Genomic DNA, 18,491 nt, shown 5'->3' with positions numbered 1-18,491 from the left:
TACAGGGGTTCATCACATAAGCAAAAGGGAATATGTTCCATCATCTATTTTTATTTACATTAGTGCAAATTGTCCACTGATATTGGTGTAATTTCTCACCCCTTTTGACTGTATGAAAGTTAATTTCCCCTCAGGCACACACATTTGTTCTTTGATATTATTTTTTTATTTTAATTTTACCTTTATTTAACTAGGCAAGTCAGTAAAGAACAAATTCATATTTTCAATGACGGCCTAGGAACAGTGGGTTAACTGCCTGTTCAGGGGCAGAACGAAAGATTTGTACCTTGTCAGCTCGGGGGTTTGAACTTGCAACCTTCCGGTTACTAGTCCAACGCTCTAACCACTAGGAGGTCGTTTGTGTCAAATGTACTTTTCCCCACTCATTCACCCCATCTCTTTACATTGCTTATGAATATTTGGTGGCCAGACACAAATTCCGAACACAATGCCCATCCTGGCAGATCTGAACCTAATGCAGCTTGTAGTGATCAGATGACAGAAGTCACATTTAGGTGCCAGGGGTAACTGAGGCCATAGATGCTCCATATCCATTACTTTGAATGTTTTATATAATATGACTAAATGTGTTTCTGTGTTGCAGGGGCAGTCAAGAAATGGAACAGCAAGGCCACAGAACATGACATAAGCAGAACTGTGGGAGACCACCTCAAGCCCCTGGTAGAGCCGGGGGAGGTGTTTACCACTCCACCACGCTTGAAAAGTGGGATTGATCTGCTTTATCCATCTGTTTGTTTCGATGTTCAGAAGTTGAATCCTTTGACATGGGGTTGATACTGATTTTCATACTAAGAGGGACCAGGAGTCTGTTGATTGGTCAGTCATTGGGTTCATTTGTTGAAATCAAATCAAGCTTTATTTATACAGCACATGTCAGACATGGATGCAACACAATGGCTTCACAGGAAAAAACAATGAAAATAAACAGAAATATCTAGTACACAAACAGGATAAAATAACAAGATTAACAACTGAAAGACTAATGAACATTCTAAGGAAATGCCATTGATTAAAATACTAATTGGATGCAATATCCAACCCAAAATACAAGCTTGTTTTTTAGGAGGGGCTCTGAAAGACACTATGGGTGTCCACTGAAAGTTGACTAGTAACAACAACTGGGACATAAAAGGCACCCACCATGAGACCCACTAAATCTGCCAAAGAAGAGGAAAACAAAACAAAAAACCACACCAAACCAAACTTAAAGACGGGAAGCAAACCAAAATGGTGGTTAAAATAATTTATTACAATCAATACCATTCATACTATTACAAAATCATAATTCTCATTCATTCTTAATTAATTGTATTTACAAAAACATCAAACAAAAACAAACCTCAGGGGAGCATCGTCCCTCCCCGTCATACCTAACCAATACCTAACCCTTTCCCTATCTCCCCTTCCCTAATCTATCCCCTTACCAAACTCACTCTAACACTCCCAGCCCTAAACCCCCTTTCCACCTCTCCCGTGCCGCATGCTTCCCCCACTTCCTCTCCTCCCTCTTCATCTTCCCCCTCAAATCACCTTCCACCCTTCTCACTATCCCTTCCACCCCCCAATCTCTCCCTGTCTTGACTAAATTCTGCCTGGCTTCCCACAGTCCCTTTTTAAAGAGACTTATGAGAAGCCAGAGCAGAAACCTGTCCCTATCCGTTCAATGGGTATCAGACAAGCCGGCAATGGGTATGCCACATACAAAAGAGACGGCAACACATCCACCTTTAGGACCAGGACTTTGCCCATAAAAGACAAATACCTAGCCTTCCACATTGCTAGCTTCCTCTGTACCACTGCGATACGCATGTTCCAGTTTAGCGTCGCTGAGCCGGAGGTCTCAAAATGAACCCCGAGAATCCTCAGGGCCCCTTCACATAGAGATAACCCCCTCCGAAAAATTTGACGGAAGACTTTGCATGGTTCAGAACCGCTCCCGACGCTCGGGTGAAATCCCCAAAGATGGCAAGGGACCTTGTCAGGCACGAGTCCTTGCACAACAGCAAGGAAGTGTCGTCGGCGTACTGCGTCATCTTAACACGCAGCCCACGGCTTCCAGGGATCAACAAGCCTTCCACCCCTGTGTCTGCCCTAATGGCAGCCCCCAGAGGCTCCATGTACAGAACGAAGAGGAGAGCCGAGAGTGGGCATCCCTGCCTGACCCCAGACGAGAGGTCAAAAACGTCACCTAAGTGACTATTTACACTAACTCGACACCCCGCTCCGACATATAAAGTACGGATCCATCCTATAAACTTCTCCCCAAATCCTAATCTACCTAACACCCTGAATAGAAAAGATCTAGTCACGCGATCAAAAGCTTTCGCCTGATCTAGCGCTGCTACCATTAAAGGCAGCCCTCTATCTTCAACCCAAGCGATGGAATCCCTGATCAACTGTAGGTTCCATCTTATAGAGCGGCCCTCTACCCCGCACGTCTGATCCTCGTGGACGACGTAGGGAAGGGCTGTGCGCAACCGGTCTGCTAAAACCTTTGCAAGAATCTTGTAATCTACGCACAGCATGGTCAATGGCCACCAGTTGCCAAGGTCAGTTGCTTCCCCCTTCTTATAAAGAAGTGACAGCACACCAACAGCCATTGATCCCCCCGGGACCTCCGTCTCAAGGATGGCCTTCAAGACTTCGAGAACCACTGGTCCAAGTATACCCCAAAACTTGAGGTAAAACTCAGCCGGCAGCCCATCCATCCCAGGCACCTTCCCTTTTCCCATCCTCCTAAGAGCGCTCTCAACCTCTTCTAGTGAGATCTGGGCCTCCATCACGTCTCTAATGTCCTCTGGCAACCGCCGGGACAAGTGTTCTAAAAACACGTTTCCCTGCTCTACATCTATTTCCCTTTCCTTAAATAAACCTTGGAAATGATCAGTTGTCACCCTGACCATTTCCTCTGGTTTACTTACTATACTACCATTTTCTTCCCTAACTCCCTTCATTACCTTCCTACTCTGTCTGGCCCTAACCGACTTAAAGAACATAGCGGAACAAGTCTCATTATGTTCTAGAAAGCCACTATGCGCACGCTCCAGGAAAGCTCGAGCCTTCTGCTCCTGCAGCTCCCTGAGCTGCGCCTTTAGGGCTGCGAATCTCTCCCAGTCAATCGACCCGCCGAGGTTGCCTGCCTCGTACTCAAGTTCAATTAACCTTTGGATACGATCCACCTCCCTCCTTTCCTCCCTTTTTTTTCCTTCTACAATATCCTATTATAAAAGCCCTTATCCTCCCCTTGACTAAATCCCACCACTCTAACACCCCCTCGCACATGGACCGGAGGCCGTCAAGCCTCCGAAAGAAACAAAAAAATGCATCAACGAAAGCCTGCTCCTCCAGTATATCCCGATCTAACTTCCAGTACCCCCTACCGAAGAGGCAGACTGGCGACCCCACCTGCAGGAACACCCCGTCGTGATCCGTGAAGAAAACAGGCAACAGCCGCCCAGACAACTGACCCAAAGACCTGGATACAGAAACCCAGGTAGTCCCTGAGGTACCTCGCTGAGGAGACATTGTCCATGTATCTCCCCAGAAAGGCCCTCACTTCTTCATCCTTCACGTGCGGATTGTACATGTTTACGGTGACCACCCTGAAGTTCTTCTTTGCCAGGCTGGTCACCGCATAATGGCACAGGGGTCCTTTTCTTTCCGCTTCCTTTGCCATCTTCAATACATCATCATGTTTCTCTTGCTTGTGAAACGTCACATCAAAACCCTTTTCATTTGGGTTGCCTTGAAGGCAGAGTACTTCCTTCACCTCTATCCTGAGGCATCCCATCAATATGGTCCTTCCAAAAGTTTCCCTGCCCCAAGGTTCCATCTCCTTTTCAGTCCATGAAAATCTTACGGTATTTGCTATACCAATCCCCGGAACCGACCAGGTTTGCTTGTTTGTATTAATTTTTCTTCAAAAAAAAGCTCTCTTCAGAAAGAAGCTTCAACCTGAAATGAAAACATCTTAAACCAAAAAGGTGGCGCAACTAAAAGGTGTTGACTCTACACATCTATCAAGACAACTGGAGCACTGAGCCAGACACTCTAAAATAGAACCTGGACCAGCTCAGGTGAAACACCGTCCCACTAACGAGATGGACAAGCCAGCACAGGTGTAACACATACTGACTAACGAGGTGACACCAATCAGTGCGCCCTACATGCTAACGAGCTATACGTGCTAAAGTACACCCCTTTGTTAAAACCTTTTTGTGAAAGGGGTCAGCGTTTTCACTTTTGGATGAATAGCGTGCCCAGAGTGAACTGCCTCCTACTCTGTCCCAGATGCTAATATATGCATATTATTATTAGTATTGGATAGAAAACACACCGAAGTTTCTAAAACTGTTTGAATGATGTCTGTGAATGTAACAGAACTCATATGGCAGGTGAAAACCTGAGAAAAATCCAACCAGGAAGTGGGAAATCTGAGATTTGTAGTTTTTCAAAGCTTGGTCTACCGAACACACAGTGGGATATGGATACAGTTGCACTTCCTAAGGCTTCCACTAGATGTCAACCGTCTTTAGAAACTTGAATGAGGATTCTACTATAAAGGAGGGGCTCATGAGAGCTGTTTGAGCCAGTGGTCTGGCAGAGTGCCTTGGTCTCATGACGCGCGCTCCCGACAGCGTTAGCTCTCGTTCCATGGCTTTTCTACAGACATAGGAATCCTCCGTTTGGAAGCTTATTGATGATTTATGTTAAAAACATCCTAAAGATTGATTCCATACATCGTTTGATATGTTTCTATAACCTGTAATGGAACTTTTAGAGTTTTTGTTTGGACGAAGTGCTCACGCCTCATGAAGATGGATTGCTGGGCTGAACACGCTAACAACAAGTGGCTATTTGGACATAAATTATGGACTTTATGGAACAAATCAGTCATTTATTGTCAAACTGGGATTCCTGGGAGGGCCTTCTGATGAAGATCATCAAAGGTAAGTGAATATTTCTAACTTCTTTTGACTCCAAAATGGCGGATATTTCTCTGGCTGGATTGTTGTGCTTTCGCTGGAAAGCATTTTTGAAATCAGACAAGATGGGTAGATTAACAATCAATTCCGCCTTTTCGGCGGAATGTTGTTGAGGGTTTCCGCCCTAGAAAGGTTAATATGTATTGGCAATAATTCACTTAATGGTGAGGCATGGAATAATAAAACATGTATCTTTTGTCAGGCTGAATGTTTGAAATATAAAGTGACTTGAGTCATGTTACTTCAGTAGTGGAAAAAAGACAATTAGCACTTGAATGTTGTCAAGAAATGCTGGAGTGATGTAGGATTGTTAATAAAATGTATTATAGACCAATTTATTATACTGTGTCCATGTGTATAGGCTGCAAGAACATTGAAATTAAGATGTTTAAGTCATTGAAAAAACTACCGGAAAATACATCTTCTCAACTTTCACTTTCAACCGAACGTATATTGGACTTGGGGCATAGTCTTCTTTTCAATTACATTTTGCTAAATTGGAATAGCGTAATGTAAAAACACAGTTTTAACATGTTCAAATCAATAACCAATATGCAGAAACAGTTTGGATATATTGAAAACCTAAACATTTTGCAGTGTTGCATTTTGATTCAAGTGGGTCACCAACGTGTTAAGTGTAACACAACTCTTTTTTCGTTAGTCACTTTTGTTATATCACATAAATAGTAGTCTTTCAATTCAGAGCCTGGATTTTCACCCTGAGGCTAATATCCATATAATGCTTAAATCAATAGAACAGGGGGCAAACGATTAGGGTTCTACATTGTGACATCATTAAAACACTCCTACTACAATGTTAAAACATTCTGCATTGTGTCATTATTTCATTGATATCATGAAACAACTCCTTCATGTATTTTCTGATGTTTAATCAGAGAACTTTTATCAGAGTATCTCTTCCCACATTGATTATAGTTAAGAGATGTCTCTCCTGTGTGTGAAGTCAGCTGGCTAGATGTAGTAAAACTCTTCCCACATTGACAACAGTTATAAGTTACGAGGTTTCTCTCCTGTGTGTGTTCTCTGGTGCACTGTCAGAGAGCCAGATGTAGTAAAACTCTTCCCACAATGATCACAGCTATAAGATTTCTCTCGTGTGTGTATTCTCTGGTGTAAAGTCAGAGAGCCAGATGTAGTAAAACTCTTCCCACATTGATCACAGCTATAAGGTTTCTCTCCTGTGTGTATTCTCTGGTGTAAAGTCAGAGAGCCAGATGTAGTAAAACTCTTCCCACATTGATCACAGCTATAAGGTTTCTCTCCTGTGTGTATTCTCTGGTGCACTGTCAGATTGCCAGATTGACCAAAACTCTTCCCACATTGACCACAGCTATAAGATTTCTCTCCTGTGTGTATTCTCTGGTGCACTGTCAGAGAGACAGATGTGGTAAACCTCTTCCCACATTGATCACAGCTATAAGGTTTATCTCCTGTGTGTATTCTCTGGTGCACTGTCAGATTGCCAGATTGACCAAAACTCTTCCCACATTGACCACAGCTATAAGGTTTCTCTCCTGTGTGTATTCTCTGGTGTAAAATCAGAGAGACAGATGTTGTAAAACTCTTCTCACATTGATCACAGCAATAAGATTTATCTCCTGTGTGTATTCTCTGGTGTGATATCAGGCCGGTTGACTGAGTAAACCTCTTCCCACATTGACCACAGCTATACGGTTTCTCTCCTGTGTGTATTCTCTGGTGTAAGGTCAGAGTGCTAGATGTAGTAAAACTCTTCCCACATTGATCACAGCTATAAGGTTTATCTCCTGTGTGTATTCTCTGGTGTGATATCAGGCCTGTTGACTGAGTAAACCTCTTTCCACATTGACCACAACTATAAGGTTTCTCTCCTGTGTGGATTCTCTGATGAATTTTAATGCCTGATGAGGAGGTGAATCTCTTCCCACAGTCAGAGCAGCAGTGAGGTCTCTTCCCTGTGGATCTCTGCAGGTGTTTATTGAGGTGTTCTGATCTGGAGAGACTCATCTCTGCCTCTTCAGCATCATGAGGTTGTTGAGGCTCCCCAGAGGATCCACGATAGTCCCATATCTCTCCTGTGTGAACAACAAAGTCAGACAGCTGGTTAAAGGCCCACAGCAGTGGAAATCCACTGTAAAAGGTGATGACAACAGCGTAGCCATGTTGTACAACAATTGACGCCTGTTATGAATGTTAAAATTATTTGACAATTGTCTTAAAATGAGCAACAATAGTCATATTTTAGTAGTATCATCGATGATTGTAGGCTAGAAATAAGATATTCATGTTTTTGAAACTCTAAGCAGTGTGCCAGACGACTTTTGGTCTCCAATATAGGCCCCTTTCTGTGTTTGCTAAAATTGCGGCACGAGGGCGATGCACATGCAATTTGGATGTAGAAACTCCTCCCCACTAATGAGGAAACCGATAGTTATGGATGTACTATATCTGTTTAGAGCAAAAATGGCAACGATGTTAGTTTTCACAATGTATTCTGAATGTGAATGGGGGAAAACTCAGGAAGTAACCTCCATTTCCAGGAAGCTTATGAGTGCATTTCAAACTACTTTGGATTATAATTGTAAGGCTCGCTTGAATGTCCTACTTAAAATAATGTTTGCTACAGTATTAAGAACCGCGTTAATGACAGTATCCAATTGGGTGTTGTCAAAAAAGTTATGATTTTTAAAATGTATTTTTAATTACATTTTGTTTTTCACCTTTATTTAACGAGGTAGGCCAGTTGAGAACAAGTTCTCATTTACAACTGTGACCTGGCCAAGATAAATCAAAGTAGTGCGACAAAAAAACAGAGTTACACTTGGAATAAACAAACGTACAGTCAATAACACAATAGAAAAATCTATATACAGAGTGTGCAAATGGAGTAAGGAGGCACTGCAATAAATAGGCCATAGTAGCGAAGTAATTACAAATTTGGAAATTAACACTGGAGTGATAGATGTGCAGATGATGATGTGCAAGTAGAAATACTGGTATGCAAAAGAGCAAAAAAAATGGGGATGAGGTAGCTAGTTGGATGGGCTATTAACAGATGGGCTGTGTACAGCTGCAGCGAGCGGTAAGCTGCTCAGATAGCTGATGCTTAAAGTTAGTGAGGGAGATATAAGTCTCCAACTTCAGCGATTTTTGCAATTCGTTCCAGTCATTGGTAGCAGAGAACTGCGGCCAAAGAAGGTGTTGGCTTTGGGGATGACCAGTGAGATATACCTCCCGGAGCGTGTGCTATGGGTGGGTGTTGCTATGGTGACCAGTGAGCTGAGTTAAGGCAGCCAGGCAAAGACTTATAGATGACCTGGTGCCAGTGGGTTTGGCGACGGATATGTAGCGAGGGCCGGCCGACGAGAGCATACAGTTCGCAGTGGTGGGTGGTATGAGTGACAAAACAAATGGCACTGTGATAGACTGCATTCAGTTTGCTGAGTAGAGAGTTGGAGGCTATTTTGTAAATTATATCGCCGAAGTCAAGAATCGGTAGGATAGTCAGTTTTACGAGGGTATGTTTGGCAGCGTGAGTGAAGGAGGCTTTGTTGCGAAATAGGAAGCCGATTCTAGATTTAATTTTGGATTGGAGATGCTTAATATGATTCTGGAAGGAGAGTTTACGGTCTAACCAGACACCTAGATATTTGTAGTTGTCCACATATTCTAAGTCAGAACCGTCCAGAGTAGTGATGCTAGTCGGGCGGGCGGGTGCAGGCAGCGATCGGTTGAAGAGCATGCATTTAGTTTTACTAGCGTTTAAGAGCAGTTGGAGGCCACAGAAGGAGTGTTGTATGGCATTGAATCTCGTTTGGGGGTTTGTTAACACAGTGTCCAAAGAAGGGCCGGATGTATACAGAATGGTGTCCTCTGCGTAGAGGTGGATCAAGGAATCACCTGCAGCAAGAGCGACATCGATGATATATACAGAGAAAAGAGTCGGCCCGAGAATTGAACCCTGTGGTACCCCCATAGAGACTGCCAGAGGTCTGGACAACAGGCCAGGTTGATGAAGACGGCTGCACAGTAGTGTCTTTTATCGATGGCGGTTATATCGTTTAGTACCTTGAGCGTGGAAGAGGTGCACCCATGACCAGCTCGGAAACCGGATTGCACAACGGAGAAGGTACGGTTGGATTCTAAATGGTCAGTGATCTGTTTGTTAACTTGGCTTTCAAAGACTTTAGAAAGGCAGGACAGGATGGAAAAAGGTCTGTAACAGTTTGGTATAGAGTGTCACCCCCTTTGAAGAGGGGGATGACTGCGGAAGCTTTCCAATCTTTAGGAATCTCGGACGATACGAAAGAGTTTGAACAGCCTAGTCAAAAAATTCTCGATTATCGTGGAGTTGTCGGTGGTGACAGTGTTTCCTATCCTCAGTGCATTGGGCAGCTGGGAGGAGGTGCCCTTATTCTCCATGGACTTTACAGTGTCCCAAAACTTTTCGGAGTTAGAGCTACAGGAAGCCAAATCTCTGTTTAAAAAAGCTAGCCGTTGCTTTCCTAACTGACTGTGTGTATTGGGTCCTGACTTCTCTGAAAAGTTTAATATCGCAGGGACTATTCGACGCTAGTGCAGTACACCACAGGATGTTTTTGTGCTGGTCGAGGGCAGTCAGGTCTGGAGTGAACCAAGGGCAATATCTGTTCTTAGTTCTACATTTTCTGAAAGGGGCATGCTTATTTAAGATGGTGAGGAAATTACTTTTAAAGAACAACCAGGCATCCTCTGCTGACAGGATGAGGTCAATATTCTTCCAGGATACCCGGGCCAGGTTGATTAGAAAGGCCTGCTCGCAGAAGTGTTTTAGGGAGCGTTTGACAGTGATGAGGGGTGGTCATTTGACCAGGAACCCATAACGGATGCATACAATGAGGCAGTGATTGCTGAGATCCTGATTGAAAACAGCAGAGGTGTATTTGGAGGGCAAGTTGGTCAGGATAATATCTATGAGGGTGCCCATGTTTACGGATTTAGGGTTTTACCTGGTGGGTTCCTTGATAATTTGTGTGAGATTGAGGGCATCCAGCTTGGATTGTAGGATGGCCGGGGTATTAAGCATATGCCAGTTTAGGTCACCTAACAGAACGAACTATGAAGATAGATGGAGGGCAAACGAGTCACATATGATGTCATGGGCACAGCTGGGAGCTGAGGGGGATCTGTAACAGGTGGCAATAGTGAGAGACATTTCTGGAGAAATTAATTTAAAACTTAGGGAGGAGGCTTCTGATGTTAACATGCATGAAACCAAGGCTTTTACGGTTACAAAAGTCAACAAATGAGAGCGCCTGGGGACACAGAGCCTGGGTTAACCTCTACATCACCCGAGGAACAGAGGAGTAGGATGAGTGTACAGCTAAAGGCTAACTGGTCGTCTAGTGCGTTGCGGACAGAGAATTAAAGGAGCAGATTTCTTGGCGTGGTAGGATAGATTCAATGCATAATGTACAGACAGGGGTATGGTAGGGTGTGGGTAGTGGAGGTAAACCTAGGCATTGAGTGATGATAAGAGAGGTTGCATCTCTGGAGGCACTTGTTATGATAGGTGAGGTCACCGCATGTGTGGGAGGTGGGACAAAAGAGCTCTCTTAGGCATGTTGAGTGGGACTAGGGGCTCTGCAGTAAAATAAAACAATGATAACTACCCTAAACAGTATACAAGGCATATTTACATTAGAGAGAGACAAAGTGAGGCATAAAGCAATCACAGGTGTTGATTGGGAGAGCAAGCTAAGACAACAATGGGTAAGACAACAACAACAGGTAAAATGGTGATGAATGGGCAGAGAGGGTCAGTTAACTTCACACAGGGCCTGAGTTCGAGGCTGGGGCCGACAGGTAAACAAAATAAACAAAATGGAGTACCGTGATTAATGAACAGTCCAGCAGGCATCAGCTTTGTAGCTAAGTGATCATAGGGTCCAGTGAACAGCAATATATGAACCAGGGAAGCCGTTAGGTAGTCATCACTATGCTAGCTGGGAGATGAGCCTGGCTCGAGGCTAACTGGTGCTAGCGTCGGGACAAGGGCATCACCGACGATTATTTACGTTTTAGGGTACCTGAGATTGGTTTAGGAACGTGGTTTGAAATGTTTGGACCAAGTTTACAGGTAACTTATTAGATACTTTGTAGGCATGTTGGGCGAGTTGAAACCGGTGTATTTCTGAGAGCGCCAAATAAATTGACATTTTTGGGACATGAAGAAGGACATTATCGAACAAAAGGACCATTTGTGATGTTTTGGGACATTTTGGAGTGCCAACAGAAGAAGAATTTCAAAGGTAAGGCATTAATTATATCGCTATTTCTGACTTTTGTGTTGCACCTGCCTGGTTGAAAAAGGATTTTCATGTGTTTGTATGCGGGCGCTGTCCTCAGATAATCGCATGGTGTGCTTTCGCTGTAAAGCCTTTTTGATATCTGACACTTTGGCTGGATTAACAAGAAGTTAAGCTTTATTTTGATGTATAACATATATTTTCAAGAATGTTAAATATTTGAATTTAGTATTTTTGAATTTCGCGCTCTGCAATTTCACCGGATGTTGGCCAGGTGGGACGGTAGCGTCCCACATACCCTAGAGAAGTTAAAGGCAGTCAACTTAGTGTATGTAAACTTCTGACCCACTGGAATTGTGAAACAGTGAAACAGTGAATAAGTGAAATAATCTGTCTGTAAACAATTGTTGGAAAAATTACTTGTGTCATGCACAAAGTAGATGTTCTAACCGACTTGCCAAAACTATAGTTTGTTAACAAGAAATTTGTGGAGTGGTTGAAAAACGAGTTTTAATGACTCCAATCTAAGTGTATGTAAACTTCCGACTTCAACTGTATGAAACAGGGAAACCGTTAGGTAGTCGTTACTATGCTAGCCAGGAGATGCGCCTGGCTCGAGGCTAACTGGTGCTAGCGTCGGGACAAGGGCATCACCGATGTCCGGCAAAGGCCGGTTGAGGGCATATCGGACGGAATTACGGCGGCAGACCAGACGTGATGGATCGGTGGGGCTCCGTGTTGACAAAGGGTCCAAGCCAATTGGCAAAAGAGGTATTGTAGCTGGAGTAATTTTGTTTGCTAGCTGAGAGATGCACCTGGCTCGAGGCTAACTGGTACTAGCTTCGGAACAAGGGCGTTAGCCACTATAGCCAATCCGATGCGTCCGGTGCAAAGGTCCAGAGCTTATGGCAGGAAACCGGTGATGTAGTGGCTTCTAGTCGTCTTAGTGAAGAGTCTGGGAGGCATCAGCTGTGTAGTCGAGTGATCATAGGGTCCACTGAGCAGGCCGGTAGATGGCTCAAGGCTAGCTTCGGGACTGGGCCACTCGGTAGCAGCTAGCTAGGTGCGATTATCCAGTGTAATGGTCCAGAGCTTACGGCAGGAATACAGTGAAGTAGTGGAGAAATACAACCCAATATGTTCAGGGTTGATATCGCGCTGTGTAGCATAGAGGTCGACCGATTAAATCGGAATGGCCGATTAATTGGGGCCGATTTCAAGTTTTCATTACAATCGGTGATCGGCATTTTTGGACACAGATTGTGGACGATTACATTGCACTCCACGAGGAGACTGCATGGCAGGCTGACTACCTGTTATGTGAATGCATCAAGGAGCCAATGTAAGGTGCTAGCTAGCATTACACTTATCTTATAAAAAACAATCAAGCTTAACATAATCACTAGTTAACTACACATGGCTGATGATATTACTAGTTTATCTAGCTTGTCCTGCGTTGCATATAATCGATGCGGTGCCTGTTAATTTATCATTGATTCACAGCCTACTTCGCCAAATGGGTGATTTAACAAAAACGATTAGTGAAAAAAGCACTGTCATTGCACCAATGTGTACCTAACCATAAACATCAACGCCTTTCTTAAAATCAATACACAAGTATATATTTTTAAACCTGCATATTTAGTTAGCATTGTCTTCTAACATTAATTTATTTTAACTAGGAGAATTATGCCACTTCTCTTGCGTTCTGTGCAACAGAGTCAGGGTATATGCAGCAGTTTGGGCCGCCTGGCTTGTTGCGAACAGCCAACTTCGCCAAACGTGGGATGATTTAACAAAAGCGCATTTGTGAAAAAAACACAATGGTTGCACGACTGTACCTAACCATAAACATCCATGCCTTTCTTAAAATCAATACACAGAAGGATATTTTTTTTAACCTGCATATTTAGTTAAAAGAAATTCATGTTAGCAGGCAATATTAACTAGGCAAATTGTGTCACTTCTCTTGCGTTCATTGCACGCAGAGTCAGGGTATATCCAACAGTTTGGGCTGACTGGCTCGTTGCAAACTAATTTGCCAGAACTTTACATAATTATGACATAACATTGAAGGTTTTGCCATGTAACAACAATATTTAGGCTTATGGATGCCACCCGTTAGATAAAATACGGAACAGTTCCGTATTTCACTGATAGAATAAACGTTTTGTTTTCGAAATTATAGTTTCCGGATTTGACCATAGTGACTTAAGGCTCGTATTTGTGTGTTTATTATATTACAGTTAAGTCTATGATTTGATAATTGATAGAGCAGTCTGACTGAGGGGTGGTAGGCAGCAGCAGGCTCGTAATAGTCAAAGGTATATGGTTTAGAGCGAAATAGTAGACGCGTCATAATTCCTATAATAACACGCGGCTGAACTTGAAATGGGTTCCTTCGTTATTTTACCATTCATGTCTTCCATAGAGAAGGTCTTGATCTACTTCCAATAAGGTCTGTGTTTCATGCAGGCTTAAAACGCCTCGGCATTTTGATACCCGTGTAAATCTCACTAGGATAAGGTAACATTTGTCAACATATTTTCATAAATCCATTCTACAAAAAAAATGATCTTCGCTTATATTGATCAGAGTTACCTTGTCCTATGGATATCTACACAGTTATCAAAGTGGCAAGGTGGTGTAAACCTACACGAAACATAGACCTTATTTTAAGTGAATCTAAAAAATATCCTATGGAATAAATGAATGAAGGAACCACTTTTCAGATTTTGCTAGGTGTCATGGGGATTATGACTCACACTTTGGTAGTCAATTCTTACCATGCCCACTATTAAAATAGGATTTCCTGCATATATAAATGTGTTTTTGTTTTCAACATTCAACACAGGTAACTTAAACTCAATTTTTATTATTCAAACAGTTGAAAGTATTTGTCTCCTAAGCAGACTCTTCAGTATCGTTGTCACTTCAGAGCTGTGTGTGTGTGTTTTACAGGTGGCAGAGAAAATCAGTGCACCAATGTGGGACTATTACATGGAATTGGCACCAGGGAAAGCAAGGTGTCTTATTTGTAAAAAAAAAAAAAAAAAAAAACATGTAAGCATGGGGTCAGCAACGGCTAAATCAAAAAATACCACGAACCTGAGGAATAACCTTAAGAACACCGACCCAAAAGCCTATAAGGAAGCAATGATGAAAAAGCAAACACATTCTTCACAAGGAAAAAGTGATACAGACACGTCACAGACTACAATCTTACAACTTTTTAATAAACAAGCAAAATGGCAGGACAAAGACCAGACGGCCAAGAAGATGGATGTAGCAATTATTGAGATTATTGCCACTGACAAACAGTCATTCACAGTGGTGTCTGACGTTGGTTTTCAGCAGCTGATTACTCTTGCTGAACCCCGGTACAGGATCAAAGATAAAACATTATTTTGCACCGAAATGCTAGATAAAACACATGAAAGAGTTGTGATGAAAGTGAAGAATCTGGTGGCACCAGTCAACGCTCCACATATGGCATTCACAACTGACTGCTGGTCAGGCACTGATTTCATTGACAATGTCTGGACAAGAAAGCAGGTTGTGCTGAATGTCAAGACTATGACTGGATCACACACAGGAAACTACATCAGAGAGATGTTTTTGACCATGTTGGAATACTGGGAAATCCACACAGAACGTGTAGTGCTGGTCCTCAGGGACAGTGGGGCAAACATGGTGAAAGGTATGAGACCGGCAGAGCTTCCAGACTTCAGCTGCAGTGCACACACCCTACAGCTTGTAATCAATGATGGACTATCCTGTCAGAGCTGTGCAACTCACTTTGACCACTCTGTACTGGCCAAACAGAGGCTGAGGGCCATTCAGGAAGAGCTTGGCCTTCCCAAACACAGCATCATCCAAACAGTTCAAACTCACTGGAACTCAACACTACACATGCTGCAAAGGATGTTTGAACAGAGGCATGCACTGAGTGTGTATGCAGGTGAATACAGACACATCAGCAGTTTGTCTGCTGCACAGTGGGACATTGTCTCTAACCTAATTGAGACTCTGGCACCTATGGAGGAGGTGACACTGGAGATGAGCCACTACAACTCTACTGCAGCATGAAGCATCCCCAGTGTGTCGGTGCTGAATCTGATGCTACAGCAGGAGGGTTCTTCTACTCAAGGCATAAAAACTTCAGAAGACCATGTTGGACAGTCTGACAAGGAGGTTCTCCAAGGCCGAGGAGACAAAGTGCCTGGTGCTGGAACTGTCCTGGATCCACGTTACAAGAGCTATGCCTTCAGCTCAGGGACAGCACTAGAGAAAGCAAAAGAGTGGCTGAAGGAGGAGTCTGACCTACTAAGGAAACCAAATCCCAGAGCCACAGCAGATGGGACGAGTGAAGAGGAGGACCTAGATCCAGGTGCAAAAAGGCAAAGAGTCCAGGTAGATCAGCCACCCAGTCTGGTGGACAGCCTCTACGCTAGAATACTTGGAAGCCAAGAGAGCAAGGCGGAAGTCCAGTGTTGTTTTGAAATTGAGTTTGAGCATTAGCTCACAGAGCCTGTCATTGACAGAAAGAGCGGCTTGCTTTTGGAGTGGTGGAAGCAGAATGAGGACAGACTTCAATCATTCGCTCCACTGGCAAAGACATTTCTTTGTCCCTCACCTTCTTAGGTCCCAAGCGAGAGAGTGTTCAGTGAGGGGTGGTCATTTATGATAAGCAGAGGAGCTGATTGACAGGGGAGCATGCAGACAAGCTCTGCTTTCTGCACTACAACCTAAAACTTCTGAACTGGGAATATTGAAGACCCATGAAAGCTGGTGGTTCCTTTTAACATATGTTCTCACGTTATTTGAGACTAAATTGATTTTATATATGGATTATATTAAGTTAAAATAAATGTTCATTGTTCATTCAGCATTGTTGCAATTGTCATTATTACAAAAATGTGTGTGTATATAAATATATATATAAATCGTCCGATTAACCGGTATCGCCTTTTTTTGGTACTCCAATAATCGGTATCGGCATTGAAAGATCATAATCGGTCGACCTCTAGTAGAAACAATAACAAAGCGTACTCCCTGCCTGTTTCGGTAAAAAGCTGAGGGATGGGGCTGGAGAAATGCAACCATCCATGACATCCACATTATAGCTTTAACCATGTTTTGAGGATATACAGTGTTTGTTTATATTTACTGACAAACATTGGAGTAAAACAAAAAGCTGATTGCTCCTTTAAGACTACATATTTGGACAATCTAATAAGAGATATTGAGGACTACAGTATTTCAGACATTGTCATTGGATGCATTTGATCAATTGTTAACGTTTTGTTGATGGTCCACTCTTGATGTTCTACACGTTACAGTGTAGCTTCAGCCATTCCTACAGAACAACATTCAAGTGCATATTGGTTCAACGACTGCAGAGACGGTACTTACTGGTGTTAAACATATCTCCATTCTCCTCTTCTTCCTCCAATGTGACCGTCATCTCCCCCTTCTCTTTCACTCCATAAACTGCATCCTCCTCCTCTTTCTCTTCCTCCTCTTCTTTTACTGTAACATCCTCCTCCTCTTTCACTCTGAACGCGTCTTCCTCTTCTTTCACTGAAACGTCTTTCTCTTCTTCTTTCACGGTAACAGCCTCACCCTCTACTTCTTTTTGTATTGTAACATCCTTCTCTTCCTCCTCCTCTTTGACGAAAGCTTCTTTCTCCGTCCAGCAGACCTCTTCTTTATCAGGAGGAGAGTAGCTTGGTGAACTCATGGTCGGGGATGTTAGCTAGCTAGCATTAGCGACTAGCTTAGTTCTAAGATAACTTAGCAAACCAGCTAGCTGACAAACAACGTAAACATATAATTAAATGGGCCAACAAGTACATACGACAGAAGTGTGTTTAATACACAGCGACTAATATACACCAAAAACAGTGTAAAGAGCGTGAATGTTGTAGCTATGTTTGCTAGAAAGCTACCGAAGTGTCTGACTAGCTGTTGTTGTTGAAGGAGCGCCCGTCCACTAGATTATACGTCACACTGGCAGCGTCGCCTGTATCTAAAAGACGCACATCGCCATCTGCTGACTGGAGTGGGCAACGCAGTTGAGGAACCAAAATGTAAATTTTTCATTTATTTCATAAAGGTTTAATATTATATTAACTCGTTCAAAGAGAATCACGTGTTGATTGTTTTAAATTCTCACTCATTAAAAACGAATCAAACTTTACACTCACTACATATTTGCTTTGAACCATACTTCTGACATGGATCATTTTTAAATTCTTCCAATTTTTCATGACTTTGTCAATCAACTTGTTCTTAATAAATATAAATCATGGTTTAGTGTTTCTGTATCAATATGGACTATTAACAAATTCAACAAATTCAAATCCTTTGGAGTCATGTTGACTGTTTATTTAATATCAAAATCACATTTTTGGACACTGTGCTATCTAACCTCCAAACGAGCTTCAATGCCATACAACACTCCTTCCGTGGCCTCCAACTGCTCTTAAATGCTAGTAAAACCAAATGCATGCTTTTCAACCGTTCGCTGCCTGCACCCGCACGCCTGACTAGCATCACCACCCTGGATGGTTCCGACCTTGAATATGTGGACATCTATAAGTACCTAGGTGTCTGGCTAGACTGTAAACTCTCCTTCCAGACTCATATCAAACATCTCCAATCGAAAATCAAATCTAGAGTCGGCTTTCTATTCCGCAACAATGCCTCCTTCACTCACGCCGCCAAACTTACCCTAGTAAAACTGACTATCCTACCGATCCTCGACTTCGGCGATGTCATCTACAAAATTGCTTCCAACACTCTACTCAGCAAACTGGATGCAGTTTATCACAGTGCCATCCGTTTTGTCACCAAAGCACCTTATACCACCCACCACTGCGACCTGTATGCTCTAGTCGGCTGGCCCTCACTACATATTCGTCGCCAGACCCACTGGCTCCAGGTCATCTACAAGTCCATGCTAGGTAAAGCTCTGCCTTATCTCAGTTCACTGGTCACGATGGCAACACCCACCCGTAACACACGCTCCAGCAGGTGTATCTCACTGATCATCCCTAAAGCCAACAACTAATTTGGCCGCCTTTCGTTCCAGTTCTCTGCTGCCTGTGACTGGAACGAATTGCAAAAATCTGCTATCTGAGCAGCTAACCGATCGCTGCAGCTGTACATATTATTGGTAAATAGCCCACCCATT

At 43.1% G+C, this 18,491-nt stretch overlaps 1 protein-coding gene and 1 long non-coding RNA gene across 2 annotated transcripts in view; both read right to left on the bottom strand.

Annotated features, from left to right (window-relative positions):
• Positions 1–18,491, bottom strand: part of LOC149982357 (uncharacterized) — a 61,130-nt gene that overhangs the window by 11,462 nt on the left and 31,177 nt on the right. The window lies entirely within an intron of this gene.
• LOC110527621 (uncharacterized) lies at positions 5,309–17,299 on the bottom strand. Its single transcript, XM_021609022.3, has 2 exons — positions 16,709–17,299; positions 5,309–7,081 (listed from the first exon to the last, which is right to left on the bottom strand). The coding sequence occupies exons 1-2, from the start codon at positions 17,034–17,036 to the stop codon at positions 6,015–6,017; spliced, it is 1,395 nt and encodes a 464-aa protein (XP_021464697.3). The 5' UTR covers positions 17,037–17,299; the 3' UTR covers positions 5,309–6,014.

This window comes from Oncorhynchus mykiss, chromosome 7, assembly GCF_057628025.1.
Source record: "Oncorhynchus mykiss isolate SJ-2025 chromosome 7, ASM5762802v1, whole genome shotgun sequence".
NCBI lineage: Eukaryota > Metazoa > Chordata > Actinopteri > Salmoniformes > Salmonidae > Oncorhynchus > Oncorhynchus mykiss.
This window is presented reverse-complemented; position numbering and strand designations above follow the sequence as displayed.

What these genes read in the sequence shown, in the direction of transcription:
- LOC110527621 (XM_021609022.3), bottom strand. Translation starts at nt 17,036, where the DNA reads ATGAGTTCACCAAGCTACTCTCCTCCTGATAAAGAAGAGGTCTGCTGG. An exon ending in TGGAGATATGTTTAACACCA is followed by an intron (nt 7,082 to 16,708) that starts GTAAGTACCGTC and finishes TTGTTCACACAG; the next exon opens with GAGAGATATGGGACTATCGT.